Raw genomic sequence first — 27,477 nt, 5'->3', positions numbered from 1 at the left:
CATTTGTTTACGGTACTTCACTTCACTTATCTTCACTTCCTCGCTTCACACGATATCACCAGCCCAGCCCAGCCCAGCCAACATGTCCACGAAATCAGTAACCACAATCTCCACGCGGGCGCGGTCGCCCAAGAAGTTCTACGCGACGCTTGTCCTACGGGCACTACAAGTGCTCCTCTCACTCACAATCGCGGGCGTCTTCGTGCGGCTGCTCGCGACCTCGTGGAGCGCCACGCCAAAGCCCGAGCTGATCCTCCTGCTGGCCTTCGTACGCCCCCTCCCTCCCTTTCCCCCCACCTTCGCTCCACACCCCCCGCTAACCTCCCGTTAGACTTCGGTATCCATAATCCAAGCCCTAGCAGGCGCAGTATTCACCTGGTTCGCGCACGAGCGCACATGGCTGGCGATCTGCGACCTGGCGTGCTGCTGCGGCTTTGTCGTGACGGCGATCATGACCCGCGGCGTCACCGCGAGCTATACGTGCGATCAGTGGTTGAGCGGCGAGGGGAGCACGCGGGGGGACGATGGGATGGCGATGATGGTGCGCAGGGACGAGGGCGAGCGAGGGGAGTGCACCGGCCTTAGGGGCGTGTTTGGGATGGCGGTGGTGCAGTGGTAGGTTCCTCCTCTTCCTTCTTCTTTGATAGCGGGGGATGTGGGTGGGGGTGTGCTGTGGATGGGGCTGATTGAAGCGGCAGTGTTCTATTACTCGTCACGTTCCAGATGATCTTTGTACTCATGCGCGCACGGAACTTTGAGATGCGCATGAGGAACATGACCGAGAAGCACTGGCGGGCGTGGGATGGTCAGGGACATGCCGGCGCCGGCGCAGGCGGGGATCCGTACACGAGGAGGCCGGCTATGGCTCAGGTCGCCTAGGTTTTGGGTTTGGGTTTGGGGTTTGGGGTTTGGGTTTTGGGGTTTGGGGTTTGGGGTTTGGGGGTTTTGCGCTTCGGAGGGAAGGGAAGGGAAAAGACCCAGAGACGGGTCGTTCTGTCATTACCGTATGCACTGAAGCATTGTCCGGTTCGGTTTGGTTTCGATGCGATGCGAGTACATAAAGTACCTACGCACACGCATAAGTATACGTATATCTACGCTGCTATCAACATCAACTTGAGCATGCCCTACCTCTAGATATCTGCCCACCAGGTGCACACATATGGCCTCATGAATCATGATTCATCCGTGCCGTGAATGTTTCACGGCCCGCCATCGTTCTGTCCGGTGGCAGTTACGGGTTTAGCACGGAGTCGTCGTCGTCATATGATATCGCAGTCGGTCTAGGATTGAGTGATTGCTCGGTTGCTCGTTTACTTTATCACCAGTGCCCGCAAGCGACGTAAAATTAGAAAGAAATATATTCCATCCATCCATAATCCTGCTACATAGTTTGCAAAACACAATTTATCACTCGGCCACACGCTCACAAGCACTGCGAGTACCAATCTTTGTGCGGAATCACAGTCAGCTTGAGTAGAGTATCGGGGAGTACCTATCAATGGACGGGGAAAGTGTGTAGAGTACGTACCGTTAGATTCCTTGCAAGTGAACGGAGACGCACACTCGGTCGCCCCCGTGTACGTCTTGCCGCCGCACTGCGAGTATTGTGGGAGGCCGCCGGTCGTGCCGCCGCTTGGCGCGGCTGTGGGGACGACGGCGGTTGTCCCTGGCTCGGTTGGCTGGGTGGGCTGCGAGGGGGCGGCGGTGGGGACGGCGGTTGGGTCGACGGGTGGGGCGGTCGTGTCAACGGGTGGTGCGACGGCTGTGGAGTCGACCGGAGGTGCTACACCTGTGGGAATAGGCGTGGCGGTTGAGCCTACCGGTAGAGCTGTGGTGTCGACTGGAACGGCCGGAGCTGCGGTTGTGTCCACTGGGGGTGCTACTCCGGTGGGAATAGCCGTGGCGGTTGAGTCCACTGGTGCAGCTGTGGTGTCGACTGGAACGGCCGGAGCTGCGGTTGTGTCCACTGGGGGTGCTACTCCTGTGGGAATAGGCGTGGCGGTTGAGTCTACCGGTACAGCTGTTGCTGTATCAACCGGAATTCCTCCGGTGGGTACAGCCGAGGGATCTGCCGCCGAAGCCGCGTTGGTCGGTACCGGTACGGGTACCGTCTCCGTCCCCACAGCCGGCACAGTATCAGTGGGCGCCGTCGACACGACGGCCGAAGTCACAGGCGTTTCAGTCCCCACGATCGGCACCTCCGTCACCACGGCACTCGACGCCACAGCACCACCGTCACCACCGTCACCTGCGTCTCCATCCGCAGCGCACTCCTTCCACGAGTCATAATCCGCACTCCTCGCGCTGGAAAGCAGCATTCCAAATTGCCCGAAAGAAGTGTGCTGCGTGATATCACTCTCGGGATCTGCGGGGTCCGTCGGTGCGTCGGCCCCATACGCCCACCCCATCACGGCGGTCTCGCCCGTGAGATCGAAGCCCCCCGTCGTGTTCGAAGATGTCGTCCACGTCTGGCAGTTCTTGCATGTGAATGTCAGGGTGAAGTGTGTTTCGTTCACCGAGGTGCCGCAGGTCAGTGCCGTGAGCTCCGGGGTGGTGGACGTGTAGGCGGTTGGGAGGGCGTATGACCTGCGAAATGTTAGTGGAACGGGAGGGGGGATTGGAATTTGGGGGACTCACTCGGCCATGCGGAAGGCCCGGACGATCTCGCCGTTGTTGGACCAGGCGGTTAGGAGGAGGTTGTCCAGCATTCCTCCGCCGAAGCTGACACCGGCCCAGCCCGTGATTGGCGCTGACTGTGGTAGGGAGGCGCATTAGCAGGCGCTGTGGCATATACCCATGGTGGACAGAACAAACCAGCTGGCCGATAAACTCATCGGTGGGAGACTCGGGAACCGCAATGCCGAAGGCAAAGCCGTCCCGAGCGGACTGGTAGGACTGGAAGGCAATCCCCGTGGCCCAGTCTGTGTAGGGTGTCGAGGATTGGGCGGTCACCGCGGCCACTGCTACGTATCAGAATGTGTAGTTTTAAAGATATAGGTATCCGAGAAACATACCGAGGCCGAGGAACGAAAGGGCTGATGGGGTCTTTGCAAACATTGTGCGTGTCAAGTTTCGGTCGTGCAGATAGAGAGGGTGTGTGTAAAGAACGTTGTGCCAGACGATGGTGGTGGTGGACCGAAACAGATATCTACGGAATCTACGTCGTATTTAAACACCTCCAATCCGCCGACTTTCTTCCTATCTATGGTCCAACATCTCTACATGATACCTGTTGACACTGTCCATCTTTGCAACACAATTCCCCCAGCCTTTTTGCGGTCCGACGAGGCGGCGTTCATGACAGGGGGACCAGCCGGCCCGCTCCTACCGCTCCTAACATCCAACGTATGGTGTATATGAACGAAGCCCATCCAAGATTCCCCACGGGAGTCCTGCCGATCAGTGCCAGATCTCCCAACTTCTCAAGGCCCGAGGACTCCGATCGGACGGCCACTCGGCAACCAGGATGGTGACCGGCTGTGACGCTGCGACAATCTGTGTGAAACCCGAGAGGCGTAATGGCCACGCACACGGGTGTGAGGTATATCCCCGGATCATCTGCCCCGGGGCTCCATCCCGGCATGGTTAAAAGCTGGATGCTATGAAGTATCTACTTCTTTGTTCCGGAAAGCAATCCGGGGAAGTGGACGGGACTTTTCTCGGAAGCGGGCCGAAGAGTGAGAGCTCTGACGTCGGGTTAGCCATGGGTTCGCATTGACCGGAAAATTAAAATCCATACATACTCGTTCTGACATCTGTCCCGACTTCTTCTTTGAGGATACAAATGGCTCTCTAATCTGTCATCCGTGGTGGCAGGTAAACCGATGATATGTGCTTACCTTGTATCGATAACGTGCGTGCTGTAGTGTGCAGTGGAGTACAGCTACAGGGGGACCGGCCCTTCGCGGGAATGCGGGGTGTCGGTTCCCGGGTTATCCACAGACGTCCGCAGTCCGCAGTCTGGAGAAATATTCCACCAAACGAGCGACGAGATCAATGGATCTTACTCTTTATACTCTAGAGCAAGTATCTACAGTATCTACAGTAACGGATGTAGGAATCGCGGATATAACTTGATTACCCTCATGTGCATAGCCGTCGTATCCACCATGCTGTGCAGCATCCAAACTTGTTTACCCCGCCTAAGTGCAGGTTCATGCCGGTCTAGACATCGGCAAACGTGTACCGACATGTAGTTGCGTATGTTTGTAGCATAGGCATACTGTAGAGGTAGTACATACTACAAAGGCGGCACGAGTATTTATATCCAGAGCTCCTCCACCTCTCAACTCCGATCCATTCAAACCTCGAATCAAGCAGCTCCAGCAATGCACGTCTCCACCGAGCTCTTCCCCAATGCCGAAGTCACCGCGGCGGTGACCGAGTATGCCATCGCCAACTCCACCGGTCTCGGCGAGGTCATTAACCAGCACCGCAATGACACTCTGGAGTTCACGCAGCGGGAGGCTCAGGATCCGGCCATGATGATCAATACCCTCCAGGTGAGTCATCGTCACGAAGTGGAATTCGGGAAGAATCAAACTAATGGATTCGCAGGCTCAATTCATGGTGTTTATCGCAAAGATGCACCGTGTCAAGAAGGGTATGTGGATAAAGGCCCCAAGCAAGGCGCTCGCAAAGCTGCACGAGAGTGATGCTGAAATAATGGGTCTGGATATATAGTCCTCGAGATTGGCTGCTTCACTGGCTACTCCGCACTCGCCTGGGCCAGTGCTGTGAGCGACTATCCCGACGGCGAGGTATGTATCCTCATCCCCAATGTATGATCCATCCGATCACCGTTCTAACGTTCACAGGTCGTTACCCTCGACCTGGACTACGTAGCCACGACCTTTGCCGAGTCCACCTTCGCAAAGCAGGACACCAACAAGGTGATCAAGCTAATCAAAGGCCCCGCGAGCGAAACGTGAGTACCTCCTCCCCTCCCCCTTCTCCCCCATCCCCCCTCCCTAACGCTCGCAAAACCACATAGAATCACCACCCTCGCCGGCCGACAATTCGACCTGATCTTCATTGACGCCAACAAGGAAGGGTACATTGAGTACCTGCAGAAAGTGCTCTCGCTGAAACTATTGGCACCCAATGGCGTGATCTTTGCGGACAACACGCTGTACCGTGGGCTCGTTGCAAACACGGAGAATAATCCTGCGGCGAAGAATCAGGCTCAGGTCGGGAGGTCGAAGCATATCGATGCGTTTAATAAGTTTGTGGCGGCTCATCAGGAGCTCGAGAATGTGCTGGTTCCCGCGTTTGATGGGATCAATATGATTCGGTATAAGAATGGGGGGAGTTAGGGTGTTGGGGAGTTAGGGAGTTAGGGAGTTCGGGCAAATGGAGTCATCAGTTCTCATGTGGTCTTTTCACTGCTAGGGTCGAATGATGTGATGATGGAACGAATTTTGTATCTCTCAATGAACGGCAGTCATCAACAAACCCCTACGATACAGTCTCAATCCATCGATGCGTAACCCAACCTAGAAATTTGGTCTGCTGCAGTTCTAATCGACTAACGAATGATAGGTAGCGGGACTGTTGCCATGAATCTCCATCATGCCGTTCGGTGTCATCACCAGGCTTCTATTGGATCCATTGGATCCCGTATCCGTGGTCCCGTGGTCCCGTGCTAGGTACTCTAGCTCTTCAGCCGCTGAGAAAACCCCGATCTCCAAAGGGCCTCCGAGGTTGGCCGAGCTGTGGAGCTGTGCGAACGGATTACCCTGCAGACCTCAAGTTTCCCAAACAGCGCAACCTCATGAGTTTCCTTCGTGAGTGCTCGAGCAGACAGCTATCCACCTCACTATCCGGTTATAGCAAGGCTATCCTGCTTTCGATAGTCATCGTCAACCTGAGCGAGGCTATTCGTCGGGATGTCTTCCTTTGTCGTGCTCCGGCCTTCTGGCCCGAGACTGTCTCTATCCCAAGCGGCACAGTCGCAGAGATCGGGTCCCGTGCTGAGGGTTCGAGCACCATTTTTTCCCTCGAGGTGAGCCGGTTGCGCGCTTCTTCTGGTTAATTCTTCTCCCTTGGTGATCGAAAACTACCGGTAGCAAAATATGATTTATCTAATTTACGGGATTTGAATTTCGCACAAAATTCCAATAATAACAACAATAATAACAATAATAATACACAATTAATTGCACAATACGGACTGAATCTCGATGCTGGCCGATGGAGATTATTAATTGATGAACACTTCCTCCACCACCGCCGCCACCACAACCACCATCGTTCCTTCGCCGCCGCGTAGACGGCACCCATCAAGAAGTCACGGAGTGCACCGTGCGGACCGTACTTGCACCTAACGAGTTCTCGGATATCAGAGCTTTGATGGAAATGAAGGTGATGTGGTCAGATCGCGAATCTGCCACGCGGGACTAGCCGACCGTGGTCTACACGTAGCCCAAAAGACATTGGGGTTTCCGACTTAACCTCAAGTTCATTTCCGCGGGCGGCGATACTTCGTCGGTGTTGGTTAGAAGGGTGGTGTAGACCTGGGTGGCTGGTGCGCTGCCAAGCTGCAAAACAGGGAAGGCGTGGATCCTAATGGGCAACCCCACCTTTCCGCCTCTGAACTGTGCCTGAGCGCTGGCATTTGTGCTGTCTGTCTCCGCTTCTTCAAACCTCCCCCTTCCATCCTCCTTCACGATACACGATCTCCATCTCTCCATCAGCAAAAACATCAACTCACCCTTCCATCTCCAAAACACCTCTCTAAACAATGGCTGAAGATCTCAACGAGGAGTACGACGTCGTCGTTGTCGGAACTGGTCAGGAGCTTCCCCTCACCTAAAACGGATAGCTAAAGCTAACATAATGCTCAAACTTCAGGTCTGACGGAATGCATTCTTTCTGGGTACTTTCATCTCCATCGAACAGAGCTTCCATCGCCACAGTAACTGACGCTGGCAATGTAGTGTCTTCGGTTCCGAGGGCAAGAAGGTGCTCAACATCGATGCCAACTCCTACTATGGCGGGTATGTTCATCCCTTTTTATTTGACAATGCATGATGGGGGTGATGAGGAGCTTATGCTGACCACTATCATCACAGTGAGAGTGCGAGCTTGAACATGTTCGATGTCAGTTACCTTGGTGGCGTGGATTACCTACGTATAAGCTGCTGACTTCCGGCTCTAGATGTGGAAGAAGTTCAGATGGACCGAGGACCAGCGCAGAAAAGAGGAGGAACGCAAGAAGGAGATCGAAAGGCTCGAGAACGAGGAGCGTGAATCCGAGGAGAAGCGTCGGGCTGCTGCTAAGGCGGCCGGCGACGACAACTACAAGGCCGCCCCCAAGGCCCCCAGGCCCGAGCAGGTCGGACCGAACCCTCCTGAGGTGTTCGGAAAGGATGCCCGTGCTTGGAACCAGTGGCACATCTCGTTGACTCCCAAGTTCCTCATGGCCGATGGAGAGTTGACCCGGATTCTTCACCAAACCGGTGTCACCCAGTACATCGACCTCCTCTCCGTTCACGGCAGTTTCGTCGTCAAGAAGGGTGTGCCCAGCAGGGTCCCCTCGACACGTGGCCAGGCCGTCACCTCCCCCCTTGTTTCTGCCATGCAGAAGTACTACATGCAGAACTTCCTGCAGTTCATTGCCAGCTACAAGGAGGATGACCCTACCACCCACAAGAAAGGTACGAACGCCGCCAAGATGCAGCAGCACTGGGTTGATGCTGACTCTACTAGGTCTGAACTTGGACCAGAACACCATGAAGGAGGCGTACGAGATCTTCGGTCTCGATGCCTGGACTTCCGAGTTCATTGGTCACGCCATGGCCCTGTACGCTGAGGACTCCTACCTCGACAAGCCCGCTCGTGAGCCCATCGAGCGTATCATCCTTTACGTCAAGTCCATGGCCCGTTTCGGAAACTCGCCTTACATCTTCCCCCTCTACGGTCTCGGCGAGCTCCCCGAGCGTTTCTCGTTCTTGTCTGCCGTCTACGGAGGTACCTACGCCTTGAACACTCCTCTCAAGGAGATCCTCTACGGTGATGATGGCAAGGTTTCCGGTGTCCGTTTCCCCCACCCCATTACCAAGGAGGACACCGTCGTCAAGACCAAGAAGGTCATTGCCGACCCCACCTACTTCCTCGGCGAGGAGAACAGAATCCGCAAGGTTGGCCAGCTCGTCCGGGCAATCTGTGTGCTCCAGCACCCCGTCGAGGGAACCGACGGCGCCGAATCTGCGCAGATCATCATTCCCGCCTCCCAGATGGGTCGCAAGAACGACATCTACATCTCGGTGCTGTCTTCGGTCTTCAATGTCTGCCCCAAGGGTCACTACCTTGCCAGTGTGTCGACCATGATCGAGAATCCCGACGGTGGCAACCCCCATTCGGAGCTCGAGCCCGGTTTCGAGCGTCTGGGTCTTGCATCCGGCCGCCTCGGTGAGAAGGAGGAGAAGTTCATCCAGGTTGTCGACCTGTATGAGCCCATCGAGGATGGCACCAGGGACAACGTCTTCATCTCTCGCAGTTACGACGCAACCACCCACTTTGAGACCTGCACAGGTGTGTATTCCCAATTCCGTACTCGATGTTTAACAGTTTGACTGACCATCTCGCAGACGACGTCAAGGACATCTACAAGCGCGTCGAGGGCAAGGATTTGGTTATCAAGGAGAGGAAGGAGAAGGTTGTGGAGGAGTAAAGGGAACATCACTGAAGTGACGATACTATCATTTAATAATTGTCGAGCTATTGTTTTTTTTTCGAGACTGTTGCATTTCGTGATGGGATTTTTACGAATGGAATTCGGGGTTTTTTTAGCGGCGACCTTTTGATCTGTTACCTCATTTATTCGCTGGTGATCTTGTCTGTCCATCGTAGAGTACACGCGTTCGCCACATATCTACAGAGTGGGACGAGGAGGGAGGAGATAAGAATTTGCCGTTTAGGTTGGAGTGCGGGCCGCGATGAGGTGAGTATAATGCTTGACTAGTCCAAAACGGTTGGCGAGCGGGATGAGTGACAGGGGGTAATGCTGCGTGAAGCTTGGCAACGACGACGACGTTGACCCTGTTACCTACAGCTATCCCACTGAGCTCTCAAAACCATTTCCCCAAACACAACCCATCGATACGATAGAACACTCTGTACAGCAACCATGATTCCCTCGATAGCTTCGTCGCTGCTACTGGTAGTACTGGCTTCCACCGCAAATGCACAAACAACCGCTGTTTCCGATCCACTCCTGGTCGGCACTTGGTCGTCAAAATCAAGAACCGTCTTGACAGGTCCAGTATGTGTCCTATCCGTACGGTGGTGGCGAAACGAAGATTGGCCGCTGATAACGCAGCGCGTAGGACTTTTACGATCCGGTCGCGGAGCTGATGAAAGAACCGCGTTTGCCCGGAAGCTCCTTCTCGTTTACGGCTGACGGGTACTACGAGGAGGCGCTCTACCTCGTTATATCAAACCGTGCGTTCCTGCCACTTCCAGGCGCCTTCGAGAAGTTGATGTTGACTGGGTGATAGCGACCCAGCCGAGTTGTCCCACGGCGATGCTACAATGGCAGCACGGCCAGTACACAGTCTATGCCAACGGCTCCCTAATCCTCACGCCGATAAAGATCGATGGCCGCCAGTTGTTCTCGGACCCGTGCAACTACGATAAGTCGATCTTTACACGCTACAACCAGACGGAGCTGTACAAGGTCTGCTTCCCTCTTCCCCTCTCCTCTCCGGTTCCTCGCGTGCTCCGCTGACTGACGGGAATGATGTACAAAGTGGTACGAAATCTTCACGGACACAAACCACGACAAGAAGCGGCTAAATCTGTACAAACACGACGGCTCTCCAATGAATCCGATGTACTTGGAATACACACCACCGCAGATGTTACCCACGACGACGCTGCACCCGCTGCCGACCGCCACCACGGCGAGCAAAGATAAGGGGAAGCTGAGGAAGAGGGATTTCCTGCCCAAGGCTCTGAAGAAGGCGGACGATATCAATGCGGACCAGATCTGGTGGGTCGGTGTAGGCTTGACTGGGCTGGGCCTGGTCGGCTGTCTGTGGGTCTAGAAAGTCCACGGAGCGGCCCTGGTGTTGGTGATGGTGCAGAGGAGGTGCAGAGGCCCGTGGCGGTGGCGGGCGTGTTTCAAGCGGCAGTAAAGGCTGGGTATACCTAATGCGCGGGATCATAGACGGTCATGGTAATGCGGTTCGGGTGGAGGAGGAGAAGGAGGGGGAATGCATGCTTCTGGAAGTGTTTGGAGGGACGGTCTCTGTCGCTGTGCGTACTGCGTCTCTCTCTTTCTCCTCCTCTCTCTTCTTCTCGTTTCTGTATTTCGTTCAACAACAACTGGATGGAGTAAGTCAATATGTATTTGGGGCCTTTTTCTTTTGATTTCATACCTTTTTGCTTTTTTGGTGTGTTGTACTCTACCTACATGTTTGGTTATGGTTTTTTTTCACCTTGTTTCCTTGTTTTACTGTCGCGCGAGCTCGGGTTATGCTTTCATGTTGTGCACTGTGTTGTGTTGTCTACGTACATAGACGGATATGGATGGGTTCTATCTGCTGTGCGAAGATGTGACGCCGTCTCGCGCCCTATGCTATGCTATGCAGACATTCTCGCGTTCCGGAGGCGGACGATGAGGCGGACGATATATATCTCTCCACTGTTGCGGATTCCCGTTCTCGTACATGCATGACATGCTCACAGCTGAATCCGGGGAAACACATACGACGCTGCTCGATGCTCATCCCACTGTGCACTGCAGCCAGCTGCATGCTCGGCGGTTTCACGATCGGAAAAAGGACGATATAAACAGAGCGCCGTTTGCTCCTACTTCCTCCTCTCTCCCTTCCTCCCTCCCTCCCTCCCTCAGCCCCGCACTCCTCCTTCCTTCTGTCTGTTCCTCACACTTCTCACACTCTCACCGCAAGGCACTCCCTCAATCTCCTCATAATCACCCTCACCCTCACCCACAATGTCCAACCCCGCCCCCACCACCAGCACCACCAGCACCACCCCAGCCGCAGTGGGCAAAGACTACACACTGCACTGTCACTGCCGTACGCACGTAGCGACACTGCACTCATTCCCCCTAGAGACGTGCCTGAAGATCACATGCAACTGCAGCATCTGTACGGACCGGGGGGTGATCATGGCGTACACTCCGGGGACGTCGGTGTCGTTCACTATCGACGGGAAGGAGGTGTACGGCTCTGAGGCGCTCGAGCTCCTGAAGGACTCGCTGGCCACATACGAGTTTGGCCAGAAGCAGGTACAGTGGAGGTTTTGTAACAGGTGTGGGAGTAATATACTCGGTGTCAAGGAGGGCGTTTGGGGGTTTAATGTGAGTTTTCTTTCTTTCTTTCTGAGGCCTGGCTGGATGGGGGTGGGATTGGGGTGGGAAAGATGGGAGTGGGGCTGATAAGTCGGGGACAGCTGAGGTGTGTGGATGGGATTGATCTTAAGGCGTTTAAGTTGGTGGAGCACGATGGTAGGAGCACCTAGTTGTGGTGGACTGACTGGCTGGATGGGTTGGTGAGTACGTGGAGAGGTTGAAGGATGTGCATTTCTACTATACGCAGGATTGATGAATGAACAAATTGGTTGAATGATACCACTTGCTTGCTCCCATTACTCGTAAATCTCGCTGATGTACTATCACTCATCCTCCGCCAATGTCTCCTCCCTCCCACTACATCAGTTCATTAGAAAATCCCAATCGCACCTCCCCCAGCAGCACTTACCTAGCCCGCGGCGTAGCCACCACACTTAGCAACTGGAACTCCCCATGAATCGCCGCCTTCCACAGCCGTATCTTGCCATCATCGCCGGTGGAACTCAATATCGTTCCGGTAGCATTCCAAGCAACCCTCCAAACCTCAGCCTTATGATCTCCAAAGTCGGCAACCTTCTCGACATCCCATCGAACACCGACATCCGCCAGCTCCTCAGCATCGCCCGCCGATGGCTCATCGCCTCCCAATCCCTGCGACAGCCCCGCCCCGCCCCTTCCACGGCGCCTCATCAGGCTCTTCTCCTTCTCCTTCTCCTTCTCTTTCTCCTTCTCGACCGGAAACTCCGTCTTCCCGCCCTCTCTCGCGGTGAGTCGAAAGATACGTACATGACCATCCTTGCACGCCGTCGCAATGAGATGGTAGCTCCGGCCCATACTCACCGCCCACGCGACATCCCTGACCAGCGCGCGATGTCCCGCCAGCTCCTCCGCCGCCCTAAACTTGCCCGACGTATTATGCCTATAGACCCTGACCTGATCCATCGCGCCAACAACCAGCTGCTCGCCGCCCCAGCGGCTCGGACAAAACGCTATGCAAAACGCGACCTCGACCTCTCTGGCAGGCGGGGCAGCAAGCACGGACACGACATCGATCGCGATCCAATGTGTCAGGTCCTGCGGCTCGCGGCACTCGTAGATGTGCACGTGCCCGTCGGTGCTGATGAACGCGAGCTTTAGCCCCGTGCTCGTGGAGCTGTTGGACGCCAGCGTAGGCGGGAACGCGATGCTGTGGATCGCGGTACGCGCGTCGGACGTCATCTGGAACTGTCGCTTCCAGCGGTAGGGGGACACTGCCGCATCCCGTTACGTCAGTGGGTATGGGCATGGGCGAATGCGCGGCGCGGGACTACCTTTGGGCTCTCCGGTGGGTTAGCTTCTTCTTCTTCTTCTTCCTTTTCCTCCCGCTCCCCCCCCCCTCCCCCCCTCCACCACCCCACCCCACTCTCAGGTAAAAAAGGGAGCGTATATACCCATTTCCTGCTCCTCCCAGATCCTGACGGTGCGATCGTACGAGCACGTAGCCACGATCTGGCCATGCTCTGGCGGCCCCCAGATCACGCGGTTGATGCTGCTGTCGTGCGCCTTGAACGACGACGAGATGACCCACGAGCCCTCGTCGTTGAGGTCGAAGATCTTGAGGCGCTGGTCTGAGGAGACGGTCGCCATGCGCCGGCCGTAGTAGTCTATTTGTTCACCCGGGGTTAGTGGGCCAAGTGGGGGGAGGGGAAGGGGGAGAAGGGGAGAGGGTGAGGGACCGTAGGCGACATCGTGGACTAGGTCTTCGTGTCCGGTCGGGAAGTGGACGTAGCTGTTTAGGTTTGTGGCGGCAGCGGCGCGGGACATCGTGGTGATCGTGATGGTGTGGTGAGGAGCTCAAGGCGACGGCCGCATGTCGCGATGGGTGTGGGAAACGCGTATTGTGGGAGTGGTGGGGTTGTGAGCTAGGTCTTGCCTTCACATGCACGGTGACGTCCTTCTGGGATTGAGCCGCTGGGAACGAATAAACACTACGAATGACACAATATGATTGCTTGCAGAGTACTAGTTACTGTATACAGCGAAGCAAACCGGTTAAGAGTATCCCATCCCAACGTATCGTCTCAAGTCTAAGCAAATTCTATGGCACCAACAAATCCCCCAACTCCGTTCGCGCCCGAACAAAGTAACAGACCGAAAGCAAAACACAGGCAGAGGTAAGAGGATATCGAAAGAAAGCGCATGAATGAAAAGATGCCGAAACGCTGATCAAGAGGGGGGCGGCGGCGGTCGATGCTCACTCGACCTTGGGCTCGAGGCATTTGCTTTTCCAGTACGCCGCACGTTCCAGAAGCGCATCCTCGACCCACTTCAGCACGAAGTCGTTCTTGATGCCAACCCGGACGTGAAGGAATTCTGAGAGATCCTTTTCCGCGTTGTACTGCTTTTCGTACTCGATTGTCTGGCAGATGAGCTCGAAGCGGTCGACTAGATTCCAATTCTGCGTCAGTATGACGTTCTAGAGTAGGGAAGTGGGTAAGACATACCATCCTTGACGAACACCGCCTCCTTGGTCGTGCCGGTCTCATACTCCGCCCAGAGCTCCATGAACTCCTCCGCAATGGTCTCGGAGATGGGCTTCAGTAGCTCATCGCAGATGTATCGCATGGACTCCAGTTCTCGCTTGTACTTTTCGTCTACATCCCTCGTCAGCTCTTATCACGTCCCGAAGACGGGAAGGGAAGGGATACACATACCCTTTGCGATGTTGTCGGGCGGGGTGATATCGCCCACGAGGGCCTCGGCCATATCGTGGATCAGTGCCAGCTTCACACAGCGATCGCGATCGATGCCGGTTTCGGGAGGACACAGCATCGTGATGATGCCCATGCGGTACATGTGGTCGGCAATAGACTCTAGAAGAAGTAGCATTAGTATTAGCATGGCACGGCACGATACTTTTCATGCATGCATGTGGGTCGGGCCCGAGCGCTGATAAGAACTAAACTTACCGCCATTCTGGATATCGAAGCGTCTCCAGCCCTCGCGAGGAGTCGTCTTGAGGCGCCGAATGATGTGGAGGAAGTGGAGGGGGGAGCTCGAAGCGGAGGTGACGGGCTTGGGGATCGTAGCTAGAACTGTATGGTGAAATCGTTAGGATGCGGTAGAAGACGTCGATGGCGGTGTACGAACCCTTTGGCAGAGTCCAGTCCTTGACCATACTGGCGCTATCGTGGGGGGCTCCTAAATCCATCGTGATCAGCGGGACAACTTGGAAATCGGGTAAGACAAGATGTTACAAACCGTTGCTAGACATCTTGAGCGGTTGTTTTTTTTCCTCTCTTGCGATGAGCGGGTGGCAAGGTTGATTGATTTCTTCGTAGGTATCGGTCGAGAGAGAGCAGTGTGCGAGTTGTATGTAGGAAAGACGCCTTTCTCGGAGGGAAATGGCAGGTTTTGTAGTCGTGGTGGAGGAGGAAGGGGTGAGTCGTGTTGAGATAGTGGGGTCAACGCGCCAGTGGGGCAAGATCGAGGCTCTCTCGAAGATGTGACGCAACACAACAAGCGTTTGTTTAGAGTACGGATGCCGCCCCTGGGCCCTTGCATGTGTGGCCGGCCACCGTCCCTATGCCTGGAATACGCTGTATGCATGCATCCGCTTTTCTTTGAGGTTTCTGGACTCTGGACTGGAGTTCAAACGCCACATCCATAGAGGCTGCCGTTCGAGCAGGAGCCTCACTCTCTTTACAGTTTCGGGTGCCGGTAGCCACTGGCCGCCTATGGGTTCGTAAAAAAAGGCACGGAAATGGCATCAAAGCCTCAACACTCCAAAGGGAGCCCACATGCCATTAGGAAACGCTGTTTACATGTATTCTTCGCGCTCTGCGGATGGATGTCTGGATAGAGAGGCAGACCGTGGCTGGACTTCGGCTGCTTATGGCATAGCGCAACAGCAGGAACTCTTACGATCACATGAGCGCCTTTATAGTTCGAGATTTTCAGAGAAGTTGAGTTCGTAAGGGAGATCAAAGAGGAGTCATCGTGAGTGCATACGCAAATACAGCTGGAGATATTTGTCATGTTAGAAGTGATGTATTCTATATCACTCGCTACAAGGTACCACATGCTTGGGGAGAAACAAATCGAACTCGTCAACGCATTTCGCAGGCAAAAGGTGGGGAGAAGTAGGTCGCTGTCATCGAGCTGGTTATCCAGACGGCGGGCGGGATACCTGGTGTACGTATGCCATGGTCTAGACAGGTCAAATGCATTATGATGCAGAAAAATCACCCACCAGCGTTGGCAAATGAAACACCGTCAATCCGTGACGACTCATCACAGCGTGTCACAGAATCATGAGCAGAACAGTCTAGCCGAAGGTGTCACAGTTCCTACTTTGACATCTCCGTGAACCGCTAACAATTGGCCGAAAACTCCTTAACTCCCTCACTCGCCGCACTGCAAAACGATTGATGACTTTCCCTTTATCGATTATGATTGTTCAACGTCATCGACAAAAAAGAAAAAAAAGTCGTGTGGCCACACAACAAAGTATCCCATTTTTTCCCAACCAAACGCAACCGCACATCTAAAGACGACGACCACGGCGACCTCCCTTTCTGCGGGTGCTGTCGGAAGGAGTGGGGGTAACGTCCTCGATACGTCCAATCTTCATTCCGGAACGGGCCAGGGCACGGAGAGCAGACTGGGCACCGGGACCGGGGGTCTTGGTTCCGTTACCTGAGGGTATCAAAGTCAGTATTGGAAGCCAAGAACTAGTGACTAGGAAGACATACCTCCGGTAGCACGGATCTTGATGTGGAGGGCAGTGATGCCAACCTCCTTGCAGCGGACGGCGACATCCTGGGCAGCCAACATGGCGGCGTAGGGAGAAGACTCGTCACGGTCGGCCTTGACCTTCATTCCTCCGGTAACACGAGTGATGGTTTCCCGTCCACTGGAAGGGATCACAGAAGCGTCAGCCTCTACCCCTTATAGTTCATGAAGCCCTCAGATCCCAAACAAATTTGTTGGTTCGTCGGCACGGTGGTGGTGTATGTGCGGTAACTTACGAAAGATCGGTGACGTGAACGAAAGTGTCGTTGAACGAAGCGAAGATGCGAGCAACTCCGAAGACGAGCTCACCTATGCACCATACCAAGTCAGCATTACCATCCTCCTCCATTTCATCACACTATTTCGATTCCAGCATCCTGAATTCCCATCGCTGCTGCCGTTGCATCAAAGAGGTACGCACCATCGCGGATCTGAGGACCGAGAGAGATGTTCTCCTCCTTGCGCTCGACCTTCTTTCCCTTGGGGGCCATTTTTGTAGATGTGGTGAACCGGTTGGATTTCGCGGGGAAATGGGTATTGGCGATTGGGGCGTCGGCGCTGGATTGTCGGTCGTTTGGTCGATAGCTGTCGGAATTTGGTTACTATGCGGAGACCGTCGTCTCACAGTTGTGTGCCGTTGATTGTGTGCCCTAGAAAATTAAGCGAGGGCAGTCACATCCCCCACTACGATTATGCCAAGCATCATAGAAGGTCACTCTGTGTGGTAACCCCACTTAAGGAGAAATACAGTCCACACTAACTACATGTGACAGGAATTGTAACAGTACGAGGTTTGAACCTTGCAGCGACCTTTGTATGTAGCATTCCTCATGACCAGCTAGTCATAGAACAAGCTGCCATTCAAACGATCAAGCATCCTACGTCGTGAGCTTGTCCTACGGCAACACTCTCAGCACAATATCCATTACTTTGGGGGTCACCAACAGATCCCCAGTTAGCTTTGGAACCCCAACTAAGAAGATCTTGGCATCGTCAACCTCATAGCTTTTCCACGGCATCTCACTCGCCACTTGGATGGGCTATCGTGATGGAAAGCATGGATGGCTTAGTCCCACCTCTTCAAATGTTGCCCCGAATGAAGAGTCAGCAGGAGATACCGTGGGCAGAGGTCCGGAAGGAGACGGGGAGGTGAAAGGAGCATTTCAATATTTAAGACCTCTTCGCGGCCGAGCGGTGCAGCCAGGCCATCGTGGGCTTCCTCTGCGTAGGTAGATACTGGTGGCCGCTGAGGAAGACGCAGCATGCGAGGTGTCCGAGTGGAAATTAAGGGAGCGGAGCAGAGGCAAGAGGAGGAAGAGGGTGCTGAGCTTGAGGAGCCGGGGTCACTCCCATTGTTCCTCCCCACACCCTCCTTCATATCTCCTGTGGAAGGGGCAGAGGGCGAGGCAGAGGAGAAGGGAGCAGAAGTTGCTTTTCCTTGGTGTTATTTCCTTGGTCAGTTATACTTACATCGATGACACAGGCCAGACTAAGGGCAGGAAAAGCCACACCGGGCCGCTCGATTGAAGTCGGGTTGGACAGTGGCGTGGAAACGGAGTGTGTATGTGTGGATATTGCCATGATCTGATATTTCGTATGCAATTAATGATTAAACGAAAAAAAAGGATGGCTTAGCCCAAGCCTCTCTAGGAAATGCTTCTTCAACCTCTTGGAAATACTACCAGCAATAAGTGGGGGATGTATGGGTGGGACTGCCGCGGAGGGACCTTTCAGACTAAAAGCAAGATGAGAACACGTTTCTTACATCTTACATGAAGTACCTATGGGCACGTAGAACGTGGGCTCGATGAGAGGAAACGGAAGAAGTGGGGCGCTGATGACGGAAGGCGGAGGGCGTCAAGACGAGATCTGTTATGTTGCATCTAACTAGGGTGAGTAAGAGCATAGAGGGAAGGGTTAGATGGAGATTGTAATAGTGCCTACAGCAGAGATACTTCCAGGGTAAGATAAGAGCGAAACAGGTTTGCCTGCATATATGAATAGAGGATAGGAAGTGGCCATTCACCTTGCGGCACGAGCATGGCAAAATCAATTTGTTTGAATCCATCGGGCGAGCTCCAAGGAGTGAGAGTAAGGAATGTGGCATGTGAAAGATGAATGACTGCTGAGAGGAGTCTCTCCTTCTCTTCTCCTCAATTTCCTCCATGTCCTTCCTCAACCAATTCCCCTTTTTAAAATGCTCGTTACTTCCCCTTAACCTCTTGGGTCCGATATCCAACTGGAAGGACGACATTCACCGCCTTATGCTTGGTCCTTAGGGCTTCTAGCACTTCGTCCTTGCATGTCATTATACACCTCGTTTGATCGAGGTACCCCGAAGACGACAGCCGTATAATGTCTTGGATATCTGCCTAAGATTTATCATTTTATGATTCTTATCGCACTCTAGTATGTTTCTTTTGGATATCCTAACTGTGATTGTAGCTGGCATAACTGGTCGTTACCAGGCATTGCGTATTGACGCACCTTTTCCAACGACTATATACGATCAGTGTCCTGGATTCTCGTGAATGGACTGCGAATTACTATATATCTTTCACCAATACATTTTCAGTAAGCGGCCCACGATCCCCAAAATTTGAGGTGGATATGTTGCTGATATTTCTGCGTAGCTAATCGGGTTCTCCGAGAACAACGAATTAGGGACGAGAGTCATGTCCCGCTGGAGCATATTTCGGACCAACAACTGGGCGCGGGATATACTCATGCACACACCGTCACGTCTGCGCGCTTGAGAAAGTTGGACGTTGGAAGGCCGCAGAATTGCCGCCGCAGAGTAGATATGGATTCAAGCAACAACTGCATAAATAGTGGCGTCTATCATTCCCCCAGGAGATCTCTATCATGCTGGTCCAGCCAACCTTCATGATGGATTGGCCTCCTTGTGGGAATCTCGTTCACATATCTTACAGATAATCACAACTTAGGAGCTGCCTACCTACGATTCGTTACTTAAGGCAGGTATGATACATATCCCCTAACCATCCATCCCAATCTTTGCTGACTCATCTAGATATCACAGTCATATCAGCAAGGCGCTTGTTCGTTACGGATACCGTCCAACAAAACTCGTCTCCCTCGAATCCGGATATCAATCGGCGGCACACGGTCAACTTCTCCGAGGGCTGAGGTGCTTGTAGTCCACCTTGACCTGAGGCCCAATCATAGAAATAGTACCAGTGGCGCATCGATTGGAAGTGTTTTGCTTTTTGGAATTGGAATGTTATGCACCAGAGAAGGCGAGCGTATGGATGTTTTTTTAAGTGCATAATTCATCATGAATGAGTGATGGCCAGTGATGAGGTAAGCTGACGTCGTAGGTACCTTAGGTACCTGCCTTGGTGTCTAGCGTCTGTAATGTGTCCACATCCATTGCCAGCGCTCCCGGAGGCACCGCCAATCACGAATCACGATTCACAAGATGTAGAATATAAGTAGAGAAATAAGTATGTACTTATACAAATTGATATCGTCGAGTTCTCGTGACAAAGAGAATCCTGATCCCGACCAAAGGCCAATATAAATTGATAAAGAAAAAAAGTGGCGAAATAGATCGCGTGTACTACTACCCATTACGAGCAAGCGAAACCCAAAGACCAGTTCAAACGAAAAAGCAAAGTGCACTCAAGTAGAAGAAGAAGAAGCTGCCTCCTTGACGATCATAGCTTCCAGCTTATGCCGCGCATCCAGTATCATCTCGTCCCGCTTCGCCTTATGCGCTAGCATCCGGTCTTGCTTGCTGGCGGGAGCCTTTCCCTTGCCCGAGGGGGTGGACGTGGAGGACGACGGGGAGGATGGTGTTTCTGATAGGCGGCTATGAAGGTTGTATCGCGTAATCAGGTCGGTATGTTGAGGACCCACACGCGACGGACGGGATGCAGGACCGCCGGTCGAGCCGGAGGTGGAGGGTTGAAGGGCGGCTCTAGGGGCGGCGGGGGGGCGTGGCGGCTGTATCACGACATGTCATCAGCTTTTGCGAGCTCGGGGAAGAGGGGGAGGAGGGGGGAGGTCTCACGTCTGGCAAGAACCCGGTGGCCAGTATCCGCTCCGTGGCCACCTCCATATTACCGCCGTTCCGAAGGAGCTCCGCTTCTATTGCCGCGATGGGTACCTGCGGGAACATTCCATGGACCACCTCGATCTGTTGCTGTAGTCTGCGGCGCGTGGTGGCCGGCGGAACGGCCGGTGGTGCTGACGACGCCGTCGGCGTCGACGTGAAAAAGAAGCGGTAGACGAGGTAGGAGATCACGAGAAATGCCGCAGCTTGCGGGAGGATGGGTGTTTCTTCTTTGGACATTTTTGCAAACGGTGGTGGTGGTGCTGGGTGGTTCGAGAAGGTTTCCGTTCGTTGCGTTCGTGAAGCTGGGACGGAACTGGCTGGGTATGGTTGGAGAAGGGAGATCGACTACCACCACCGGTGCTTGCTGGGGTGCTCTGCTATGCCAGAAGATTCCATGTCAATCACTCGGGCCAATCACAGTTGGCCAATCAGGTGACTCAGCGCATCCGAAACCCACAAATTTTTTGGGAACCATCAAACGGACAAACTTCCGAAGATAATCTTTTTTCCCGTTTCCCAATTCACAACCAACATATCCCCAGGTTACGAGCCATTAACAAACGGTGGTAGACTTGCTTGCAGAGGATTTAAGCCGTTCTGAAGAAGAAACGGAAATCTCTACTCATACAAACTTCTACAACTACGACTACAAACGGCAATGAGCTTTATACCCTCTACTCTCCCGCGAGCTGTGAGAGCATTGCGGCCTGCGTCTGCTCCGGTCACGCAGTACCGATGTATGTACGCACCAACGCAGCGTGCAACACCGCTGCAACACGACACCAGCAGCAAGAGTAACCCTCAGTTCCAACAGCGACGGGTAGGCAAGCCCCACCTCACCCCACTCCCGGAAGTGCAATAGAGCTGACAATGCCGCGTCCGAATAGCCGTTCCACGCTTCCAACGCACGCCTCGCGACAAAGAACCCATACACAGTCCTAGGCGTCGAAAAATCCGCGTCCACGTCCGAAATCAAGAAAGCGTACTACTCTGCGGCCAAAAAGTACCATCCGGACTCATCGAAGGAGCCAAACGCGCGCGAGAAGTTCCAAGAGGTGCAGTCAGCATACGAGATCCTCTCGGATCCTGAAAAGAAGCAGCAATTCGACCAGTTTGGTGAAGCCGGTTTTGATCCTTCTGGTGGTCCGGGAGGATTCCACCCGGGTGCTGGTGGACCGTTCAGTGGTTTCGGCGGTGCGGGCGGCGGGTTCTCGGGCTTTGGGGGCAGCCCGTTCGGTGCGGATTTCTCTTTCGAAGATCTATTCAATGCGGCCGCTGGCGGCGGCGGTGGAAGGAGGGGAAGAAGCCCGTTCGCCGAGAATATGGTGGGGCCTGATATCCGGGCTCAGGCCACCATTAGCTTCATGCAGGCGGCACAGGGCACGCGATTAGACATTAGGATCAACCCACAGGTTCACTGCGGGACGTGTACTGGTAGCGGACTGAAGTCTGGCACGAAGACGAAGCAGTGTGGACGCTGTGGCGGAACAGGAACGCGAGTCCACTTCATGCGTGGTGGATTCCAAATGGCTGCTACTTGTGACTCCTGCAGTGGCACTGGAAAAATCATCCCGCCCGGCAGCGAATGCAAGACCTGCGACGGCAACGGAATGGTTCACGAGACGCGCACGATCAATGTCGACATTCCCGCCGGAGTGGAAGAGAGCATGCAGCTCCATGTTGCCGGTGAAGGTGATGCTCCACCAGCTACCCCCGGTGTTTCTAGCGGTAAAACGAAACGCGGAGACCTCTACATTCACTTAGTTATCGAGCCGCATCCGAAGTTTGCCAGGAAAGGCTCGGATATCCTTCACACCACCACGATACCCCTCACCACTGCACTCCTTGGGGGTGTTATCAAGATCCCTACGCTGGATGGAGACGTTGATCTCAAGGTCCCTAACGGCACCAATACGGGCGATACTATCACCATGCCGGGGCGCGGAATGAAGAAGTTCAGCCAGAGTCGTAGAGGCGGATATGGTGACTTGAAGATAGAATTCAAAGTCAACATACCTAAGTATTTCCCTCCACTCTCTCCCCAGTTTCCCAACCATCACTAACCACCCTATAGATCCCTCACCCCCTCGCAACGCACACTCCTCGAGCTGCTGGCCGATGAATTTAACGACAAGTCCGCCAAGCGCATAATGAACGTAAGCCAATACGCCAACGAAGCCAAAGACAAGGGCGCCGCCTCGGAGTCCTCCTCCTCCTCCTCTTCCTCCTTCCAACAACAAGGAGACGAGAGCCACCACGGCCTGCTAAAGCGTATCTGGGACAAGCTCACCCATCACGATAACAACCAGGGTGGAGACGGCAGGTCCAACTGAGTACGGTATATTGACGAATTGAGGACGGCATGGAGTTTTTGTCATTTGTGGCGACAGCGGCGACGGCGGCGGGTCTTTCCTTAACCGATTATGTATGGGGGGCAGTTTTCTGTTTGAGAGTCCTTCATGTCTCTCTTCCTTTTAGTTGTATATTATCTTCACTTCACTTTCACTTTACATTTCTCACCACTCTAGATCTGGGCTGGAAGGGGTAGGTAGGTAGGCGGAGACGGCTGCGGGTACGATTTGTAAATACATGTACAGTACTCCAACATGACTCCAGAAGTATATTATCATACTGCTAGGACCCTCTAAGACACACAGAAGAGAAGCAGAAGAGAAGATAAGTATCCATTACTGTAACTCCCGAACGAACCAAAAGCGAGGTAAATAAAAGTGTATCAAGGAGTAATCCACCAGAACGAAGCAATAGAACGGACCATAACGACCAGATAACAAGGAAAGGTAATAGTAGCATAGTGTGGTAAGATAAGAGAAGAGAAGGAAATGCAAAAGGAAGGGAAATGATAACACCACCAACCACCACTTTGTAAAAACGCCAATATGTGGAACCAAGAGCTCGATTGAATATCACATGCCTCCTCTTCTCGTCACTCCCGTCCAGTGACATTTCAGAAACAGTCGTATCCAGTGTACAAACCTCACTCATCTCGCCTCATCGTTCCACGCACACACGCACAAACACACACACACATTGTAGAAAAACAATCCCCACCCCCTCAATCATTGGAATCAAGAAACGAACAATAGCACCAAATCGCAGTCTAAGCCGAAAGTTAACCCCAAATCTCCTTCTTCAGATTCCTGATGTGCTTGTGCAGCTCCTTAGCCACAGTGACACTGCCCACCTGTTCCAATATTAGCAAACGTGAGGGTCTGAACCAAGCGGGTGATGCGTACTTTGACCGTGATATTGGTGAGGACTCCGTTGTCCTGTGCCAAGAACTGCAGTTGACGGGTTGTGGGTTCCTCGCCAATCTTCATCTCCCGGTATATAAGTGTGTTGAGGATGACAACATAGGTTCCATCGGTCCGCATGATCAACCGCGCAGACTTCTTCCGAGGCTCCTTCTTCTCCTCCTCATCGTCGCTGGCCAGGCCGAAGTCGCCGACGGAAGGTGTAGTCCGGTTAACTCGGAGCTGCCCTTTACCGCGCTCCTTCCATGCCTTGGCTTCGGTATCGAATTGGAATATCTTCGCATTGCACTTGAAGATGGTAGTCTCGTCCTCTTCGCCGGTCATAACTATGTCAAGATTCCATTAACCAACCGCCCCAACACCACCGCAATGGTAAACCTACCCTCCTGCTCCTTAAGCACGATTGGCTTGCCCGAACCGTCGTCATCCTTCGCCGCTTTATCCTTCTTCTCCCCGTCCTCATCTTCCGAGTCGTCTTCATCGGTCTTGTCATCATCTGGCGCACCGAATGGCTTCTGTGCTGCTATCGGCTTTGGTGCCGCCGGCGCTCCGAACACAGAGCCACCACCAAATACGGAACCACCGGATGGATTGCCGAACGCCGAACCGGATCCGAACCCAGAAGATGGGACTTTGCCTCCGAACGGTCCGAAAGGACTCTGGGATCCAGATTTGGCGCCCAGAGTTCCGAAGGGAGAAGCCGAAGACCCCGAGAGAGCGCCGAACTTGGAGTTCGCGAAGAGGTTCGTCGAATTGGCACTACCGCCAAAGATATTGACTCCGGCACTGGCAGCCGCAAACGGAGATTTAACCGAAGTATTGGCAAAACCGCTATTCTCGGGAAGCTGCCAGTAGAAGCAGGTCTCGTTAGTTTTGTTCAATATGGGGAGTGGGGAAGGAGCGGGGAGTTGGGGGGGAGGGCATGTGGCTAACCTTAATTCCTGCAGTGTCTTCGCCGTCCTTCTTCTGTGCCTCCGACTCTTCCTTCCTGCGTTGCTCTTCCTCGGTCTTAGAAACCTTCTTCTTCTGGTCTTCCTCCTCTTCCTTATCCAGCTTTCCCAAGCTTCGTTTCCTCTCCAGCTGCCCCACGGGACTCGCCACCCTCTCCAGCTGCGCCCTCTCAGCTCCCTCTGGATGAGTCGGAGGAGTCTTGACAGAACGAGACCGGAGCCTGTCGGCCTCTGTAACCTCCCTACTCCTCTTCCTCTCATGGGGCTTCGGCACCTTCCTCCGGTTCCCGTCCTTCTCACCCTCCTCCTTCTCCTTGTCTTCCTCACTCTCATCATGGCTTCGCTTCCTCGCCCGCCGCACCTCATCCACCGAGGACTGCGAAGCCATAACCTCGTCTTCGGGTTCCTGGTCTCCTGAGCCCGAGTCGCCGGTGACAGAACCCGAAGCCGCAATTGTGGTATGTTTCAGCTTCTCGCGTACGTGCTCGTTGTCGTTGTCGTTATCCGATGACACCGATCGAACGTCAGTGTCGTCCGGCGGAGGGGCGGCGCTGACGGGAACATCCTCTGTGCCGTTCATTTTGGTCGGTGAAGGTGGTTTCGTAGTTCCGGGCCTTTTTTTTTTTTTGCCTCGTCTACCTACTCTAACTCGGCGGCGAGAAAGGGGATTGAATCTGGCTTCTCGGAGCAGTAGGAGCGAGTGTTGGTTGTTGCGATAAGGGATATGCGAGGTCTGAAGGGTGTACTGTAGTCGGAGATTAGCATGGGTTTGTGGTTAGCCACGTAGGGGTCGTGGATATTGGTTGTGGTTGTGGTTGTGGATGCGATGGTTGTAAAATACGTGGTTGTGGACTTGTAGTAGCCGATGCTTGGTGGGGAAGGGTGGGGGATGTTACTGACGGTGATCGAATATATATCGCGGGGGTCGGAAGGAAGTATGGGGGGTTGATATAGTGGGTGGAGATGAAGCGGCTTCCGATCGATGCAGAGTCTGTGATGTGAGGTGCGGGAGCGGGGGAGGAGGGGGTGACGGTGGCTGTGGTGGTGGTTGCGTGTGTGAAGAATGTCCCAGGTAGAGAGTCGCGAGTAGCGGAAGGCTCGGAGAAGGGTTTGACGGGGTGGTGGGCGTGGTGGTGGTGGAGTTGGAAATTGGAGCACACGAAGCGAGAGAGACAGCGCGGGTGGATTTGGAGCAGCAGAGAAGAGGGGTGAGAGCAGCGAGTGTTACATGGAGCAGAAGAGTATGGGGAGCAACTGACGTTCGCCGATATCTGCTCTCAAGGAGGTGGTTATCTGATCAATCTGGACCTGGCCTAGAATCAAGAATTGGTGCACTCAAGCGAAGCGGACCGTGGCCGACATGCAAACGCAAAAAGCAATGTCGGAAAGCTATCCCACGAGTACTGTGTGCTAGTATGCTAGCTCATCCAACAATCCTGCGGATACCACCATGATCACCAGCCACAAATCTGTCTACAGGATTGTTGGATCAGCTAGCACACTATGCTACAGTACACGAAGCCTGCAGGCAATCTCACGGCGGAATTTCGGCGAGCGGGCAGGATATAATCGTCGTTTCAGCCTTACTGCACGTAGATCATGGACGCAACTATGCACGACGTCGCGTGAAGATTTGTAGCTCGGTGCGTTGTTTGGATAGATTACCGATGTTCTGGATAGCTACCATGAAAGGCAGTGCTCACGGCCCGAAAGAAAAAGACTACTATCGGTATTGCAGTTCCCCCTTGCTGAGATTGCTATACCGATTCAACCGGTAGCTGTGGGTGTCTGGGGTGGCATTGGTATGTTCGGAAACATAAACATGATCGGACAGAACCCTTGTATGCGCGACGTTGCAGAACGGCAGATATTCGATCGGAGAAGCCACTCAAGGAGTGGAAGTGTCAGCATGTGCCTGCTCGTCTCGAGAATTCCAGGGGCCATGGATATGGCAAACCTATCTGGACTGCCGGCCTCAATGTGGAGGTTTATATTCCCCGGCGACGGAACTGGCTCCGGGCCCGGTACCATGGCTCCTCGGGAATAGCACTTCCGCTGGAAGATACCTACTGGATAGTAGACTCGGTTCGACCTTGTGAAGTGGTATCGATGGAACCGATAGCATCCACAGGTACAGTAGGTCTTTGAGTTCTAACATCAGTCTTGGAAGACGGCTCCCGAAACTATGGAGAAGATACCGTACCATGGCACCTCTTATGGTCTCCAGAGACGGCAACCCTTGAGCATAAAACTGGCGAAACACTCGACGAAAACTGTGGGAACCTCCCAAAAGTCCGGATTTCTAACCAGAGCTTCCTGTCCTGTCCTGCGTTAGAGCGTCCACAGGGTACTAGAGGATGTCCACCTTTAAGATTTTCCCGTAGGCATAATGCATCAAATCCACTCCCGTATGTACACCGAGGTAAACAGCCACTTATAAACCCAGACGCCACATTCGTTCGAGGAAGCCGGCGCCAGCAAACCAGATCCCCCGGCGACTGTATGTATGTAGAACAAACGGCCCCTCGGCGACTTTAATGCACTCACCCACCCATATGGCGCTGTTTATACTTCCATGGACGTCAGTCAACCTGGAGACGTGCGTGGCTAGCTGTGATTAAACCGACGACCAAACAACTGGGTGGTCGGATGGGTAGGTGCGTACATAAGGCTGGCTTCGGGCGGAGGGTCGCCGAGAGTGTTATGAATACGATAGGATACATATGCGACGTTGGGTCATGCGTCCCCTGCGACGGAACTTCGGGCAAGAAGTGAACAGAACTCTCCGAGGACAGCTATTCGGTGGTGGGGATTTCTGCCCCAATGGCTGGTCCCACAGATTGGGGACCATGTATCCAGAGTACATAGATAGGCGCCGTGTAAACGATCGCCAATTATATCCGATGCACCCATCCGAATCCTGTTGCTGTGGAAGATGTGTCTTTATTCGCTCTCTTTCCGATACACATGGCCGAGACAACACATGGTAAGGGACCCGTAGGGAGGAAAGTCCTCGGAAGACTCGGAGATTTCCTACTCTGCTGATTCTGTTCTGTCCGAAGCTGCAGAAGCTTTTTG

At 53.8% G+C, this 27,477-nt stretch overlaps 12 protein-coding genes across 12 annotated transcripts; 6 read left to right on the top strand and 6 right to left on the bottom strand.

The window, feature by feature from the left end:
* Positions 1 to 82: 82 nt before the first annotated feature.
* On the top strand, positions 83 to 913 carry BZA05DRAFT_467820 (uncharacterized protein; the record flags this gene model as incomplete). Its single annotated transcript, XM_051487827.1, has 3 exons — positions 83 to 268; positions 332 to 615; positions 699 to 913. The coding sequence occupies 3 exons, from the start codon at positions 83 to 85 to the stop codon at positions 877 to 879; spliced, it is 651 nt and encodes a 216-aa protein (XP_051340778.1). The 3' UTR covers positions 880 to 913.
* A 1,339-nt stretch (positions 914 to 2,252) lies between these two features.
* BZA05DRAFT_321355 (uncharacterized protein) lies at positions 2,253 to 2,964 on the bottom strand (the record flags this gene model as incomplete). Its single annotated transcript, XM_051480448.1, has 3 exons — positions 2,253 to 2,589; positions 2,641 to 2,752; positions 2,814 to 2,964. Coding segments are annotated over 3 exons (600 nt in total), but the record flags the coding sequence as incomplete, so codon positions are not given.
* A 1,367-nt stretch (positions 2,965 to 4,331) lies between these two features.
* BZA05DRAFT_467818 (O-methyltransferase) lies at positions 4,332 to 5,464 on the top strand (the record flags this gene model as incomplete). Its single annotated transcript, XM_051487826.1, has 5 exons — positions 4,332 to 4,505; positions 4,561 to 4,606; positions 4,687 to 4,763; positions 4,821 to 4,930; positions 4,997 to 5,464. 5 exons carry the CDS (start codon positions 4,332 to 4,334, stop codon positions 5,316 to 5,318), a joined length of 729 nt encoding a protein of 242 aa, XP_051340776.1. The 3' UTR covers positions 5,319 to 5,464.
* A 1,101-nt stretch (positions 5,465 to 6,565) lies between these two features.
* On the top strand, positions 6,566 to 8,905 carry BZA05DRAFT_371508 (GDP dissociation inhibitor). Its single transcript, XM_051481679.1, has 7 exons — positions 6,566 to 6,794; positions 6,856 to 6,880; positions 6,942 to 7,001; positions 7,077 to 7,104; positions 7,163 to 7,661; positions 7,714 to 8,538; positions 8,595 to 8,905. Exons 1-7 carry the CDS (start codon positions 6,746 to 6,748, stop codon positions 8,675 to 8,677), a joined length of 1,569 nt encoding a protein of 522 aa, XP_051340775.1. The 5' UTR covers positions 6,566 to 6,745; the 3' UTR covers positions 8,678 to 8,905.
* Positions 8,906 to 9,133: 228 nt separating this feature from the next.
* BZA05DRAFT_335581 (chaperone for protein-folding within the ER, fungal-domain-containing protein) lies at positions 9,134 to 10,052 on the top strand (the record flags this gene model as incomplete). Its single annotated transcript, XM_051480774.1, has 4 exons — positions 9,134 to 9,283; positions 9,333 to 9,447; positions 9,504 to 9,682; positions 9,756 to 10,052. The coding sequence occupies 4 exons, from the start codon at positions 9,134 to 9,136 to the stop codon at positions 10,050 to 10,052; spliced, it is 741 nt and encodes a 246-aa protein (XP_051340774.1).
* An 830-nt stretch (positions 10,053 to 10,882) lies between these two features.
* Positions 10,883 to 11,611, top strand: BZA05DRAFT_261589 (uncharacterized protein). The gene is made up of 2 exons (XM_051480135.1): positions 10,883 to 11,332; positions 11,425 to 11,611. The coding sequence occupies exons 1-2, from the start codon at positions 10,964 to 10,966 to the stop codon at positions 11,491 to 11,493; spliced, it is 438 nt and encodes a 145-aa protein (XP_051340773.1). The 5' UTR covers positions 10,883 to 10,963; the 3' UTR covers positions 11,494 to 11,611.
* On the bottom strand, positions 11,599 to 13,299 carry BZA05DRAFT_393711 (WD40-repeat-containing domain protein). The gene is made up of 4 exons (XM_051483257.1): positions 13,039 to 13,299; positions 12,754 to 12,966; positions 12,634 to 12,642; positions 11,599 to 12,573 (listed from the first exon to the last, which is right to left on the bottom strand). Exons 1-4 carry the CDS (start codon positions 13,124 to 13,126, stop codon positions 11,729 to 11,731), a joined length of 1,155 nt encoding a protein of 384 aa, XP_051340772.1. The 5' UTR covers positions 13,127 to 13,299; the 3' UTR covers positions 11,599 to 11,728.
* On the bottom strand, positions 13,291 to 14,818 carry BZA05DRAFT_393703 (HD domain-containing protein). The gene is made up of 6 exons (XM_051483256.1): positions 14,564 to 14,818; positions 14,453 to 14,503; positions 14,272 to 14,397; positions 14,017 to 14,175; positions 13,807 to 13,956; positions 13,291 to 13,747 (listed from the first exon to the last, which is right to left on the bottom strand). The coding sequence occupies exons 1-6, from the start codon at positions 14,574 to 14,576 to the stop codon at positions 13,557 to 13,559; spliced, it is 690 nt and encodes a 229-aa protein (XP_051340771.1). The 5' UTR covers positions 14,577 to 14,818; the 3' UTR covers positions 13,291 to 13,556.
* A 731-nt stretch (positions 14,819 to 15,549) lies between these two features.
* Positions 15,550 to 16,779, bottom strand: BZA05DRAFT_393701 (ribosomal protein S11-domain-containing protein). Its single transcript, XM_051483255.1, has 4 exons — positions 16,518 to 16,779; positions 16,333 to 16,405; positions 16,057 to 16,217; positions 15,550 to 16,000 (listed from the first exon to the last, which is right to left on the bottom strand). The coding sequence occupies exons 1-4, from the start codon at positions 16,585 to 16,587 to the stop codon at positions 15,849 to 15,851; spliced, it is 456 nt and encodes a 151-aa protein (XP_051340770.1). The 5' UTR covers positions 16,588 to 16,779; the 3' UTR covers positions 15,550 to 15,848.
* Positions 16,780 to 19,469: 2,690 nt separating this feature from the next.
* Positions 19,470 to 20,515, bottom strand: BZA05DRAFT_393696 (uncharacterized protein). The gene is made up of 2 exons (XM_051483253.1): positions 20,133 to 20,515; positions 19,470 to 20,065 (listed from the first exon to the last, which is right to left on the bottom strand). Exons 1-2 carry the CDS (start codon positions 20,412 to 20,414, stop codon positions 19,742 to 19,744), a joined length of 606 nt encoding a protein of 201 aa, XP_051340769.1. The 5' UTR covers positions 20,415 to 20,515; the 3' UTR covers positions 19,470 to 19,741.
* Positions 20,516 to 20,603: 88 nt separating this feature from the next.
* On the top strand, positions 20,604 to 22,767 carry BZA05DRAFT_393694 (uncharacterized protein). Its single transcript, XM_051483252.1, has 3 exons — positions 20,604 to 20,997; positions 21,065 to 22,197; positions 22,252 to 22,767. Exons 1-3 carry the CDS (start codon positions 20,836 to 20,838, stop codon positions 22,508 to 22,510), a joined length of 1,554 nt encoding a protein of 517 aa, XP_051340768.1. The 5' UTR covers positions 20,604 to 20,835; the 3' UTR covers positions 22,511 to 22,767.
* Positions 22,768 to 23,307: 540 nt separating this feature from the next.
* Positions 23,308 to 24,979, bottom strand: BZA05DRAFT_443771 (uncharacterized protein; the record flags this gene model as incomplete). The annotated part of the gene is made up of 4 exons (XM_051486868.1): positions 23,308 to 23,379; positions 23,432 to 23,775; positions 23,832 to 24,294; positions 24,383 to 24,979. 4 exons carry the CDS (start codon positions 24,977 to 24,979, stop codon positions 23,308 to 23,310), a joined length of 1,476 nt encoding a protein of 491 aa, XP_051340767.1.
* Positions 24,980 to 27,477: the final 2,498 nt, after the last annotated feature.

The sequence above is a fragment of the Tricharina praecox genome, assembly GCF_024521635.1.
Source record: "Tricharina praecox strain CBS 144465 chromosome Unknown BZA05scaffold_8, whole genome shotgun sequence".
In the NCBI taxonomy this organism is placed as follows: domain Eukaryota; kingdom Fungi; phylum Ascomycota; class Pezizomycetes; order Pezizales; family Pyronemataceae; genus Tricharina; species Tricharina praecox.
The sequence above is the reverse complement of the archived record's forward strand: the minus strand, read 5'-3'. Positions and strand labels throughout refer to the sequence as shown.

Excerpts from the sequence above, each read along its gene's own strand:
- BZA05DRAFT_371508 (XM_051481679.1), top strand. The coding sequence starts at position 6,746 with ATGGCTGAAGATCTCAACGAGGAGTACGACGTCGTCGTTGTCGGAACT. Across the intron at positions 6,795-6,855 it reads CGTCGTCGTTGTCGGAACTG|GTCTGACGGAATGCATTCTT; the intron begins GTCAGGAGCTTC and ends CTCAAACTTCAG. Across the intron at positions 7,662-7,713 it reads CCCTACCACCCACAAGAAAG|GTCTGAACTTGGACCAGAAC; the intron begins GTACGAACGCCG and ends TGACTCTACTAG.
- BZA05DRAFT_261589 (XM_051480135.1), top strand. The coding sequence starts at position 10,964 with ATGTCCAACCCCGCCCCCACCACCAGCACCACCAGCACCACCCCAGCC. Across the intron at positions 11,333-11,424 it reads AGGGCGTTTGGGGGTTTAAT|CTGAGGTGTGTGGATGGGAT; the intron begins GTGAGTTTTCTT and ends AGTCGGGGACAG.
- BZA05DRAFT_393711 (XM_051483257.1), bottom strand. The coding sequence starts at position 13,126 with ATGTCCCGCGCCGCTGCCGCCACAAACCTAAACAGCTACGTCCACTTC. Across the intron at positions 12,967-13,038 it reads AGTCCACGATGTCGCCTACG|ACTACTACGGCCGGCGCATG; the intron begins GTCCCTCACCCT and ends GTGAACAAATAG.
- BZA05DRAFT_393703 (XM_051483256.1), bottom strand. Across the intron at positions 14,398-14,452 it reads GGACTGGACTCTGCCAAAGG|TTCTAGCTACGATCCCCAAG; the intron begins GTTCGTACACCG and ends TTCACCATACAG. Across the intron at positions 14,176-14,271 it reads CTTCGATATCCAGAATGGCG|AGTCTATTGCCGACCACATG; the intron begins GTAAGTTTAGTT and ends TACTTCTTCTAG.
- BZA05DRAFT_393701 (XM_051483255.1), bottom strand. The coding sequence starts at position 16,587 with ATGGCCCCCAAGGGAAAGAAGGTCGAGCGCAAGGAGGAGAACATCTCT. Across the intron at positions 16,406-16,517 it reads CGGTCCTCAGATCCGCGATG|GTGAGCTCGTCTTCGGAGTT; the intron begins GTGCGTACCTCT and ends TATGGTGCATAG. Across the intron at positions 16,218-16,332 it reads GTTCACGTCACCGATCTTTC|TGGACGGGAAACCATCACTC; the intron begins GTAAGTTACCGC and ends GATCCCTTCCAG.
- BZA05DRAFT_393696 (XM_051483253.1), bottom strand. The coding sequence starts at position 20,414 with ATGTCCAAAGAAGAAACACCCATCCTCCCGCAAGCTGCGGCATTTCTC. Across the intron at positions 20,066-20,132 it reads CCACCGGGTTCTTGCCAGAC|CCGCCACGCCCCCCCGCCGC; the intron begins GTGAGACCTCCC and ends GTCGTGATACAG.
- BZA05DRAFT_393694 (XM_051483252.1), top strand. The coding sequence starts at position 20,836 with ATGAGCTTTATACCCTCTACTCTCCCGCGAGCTGTGAGAGCATTGCGG. Across the intron at positions 20,998-21,064 it reads CTCAGTTCCAACAGCGACGG|CCGTTCCACGCTTCCAACGC; the intron begins GTAGGCAAGCCC and ends GCGTCCGAATAG. Across the intron at positions 22,198-22,251 it reads TTCAAAGTCAACATACCTAA|ATCCCTCACCCCCTCGCAAC; the intron begins GTATTTCCCTCC and ends ACCACCCTATAG.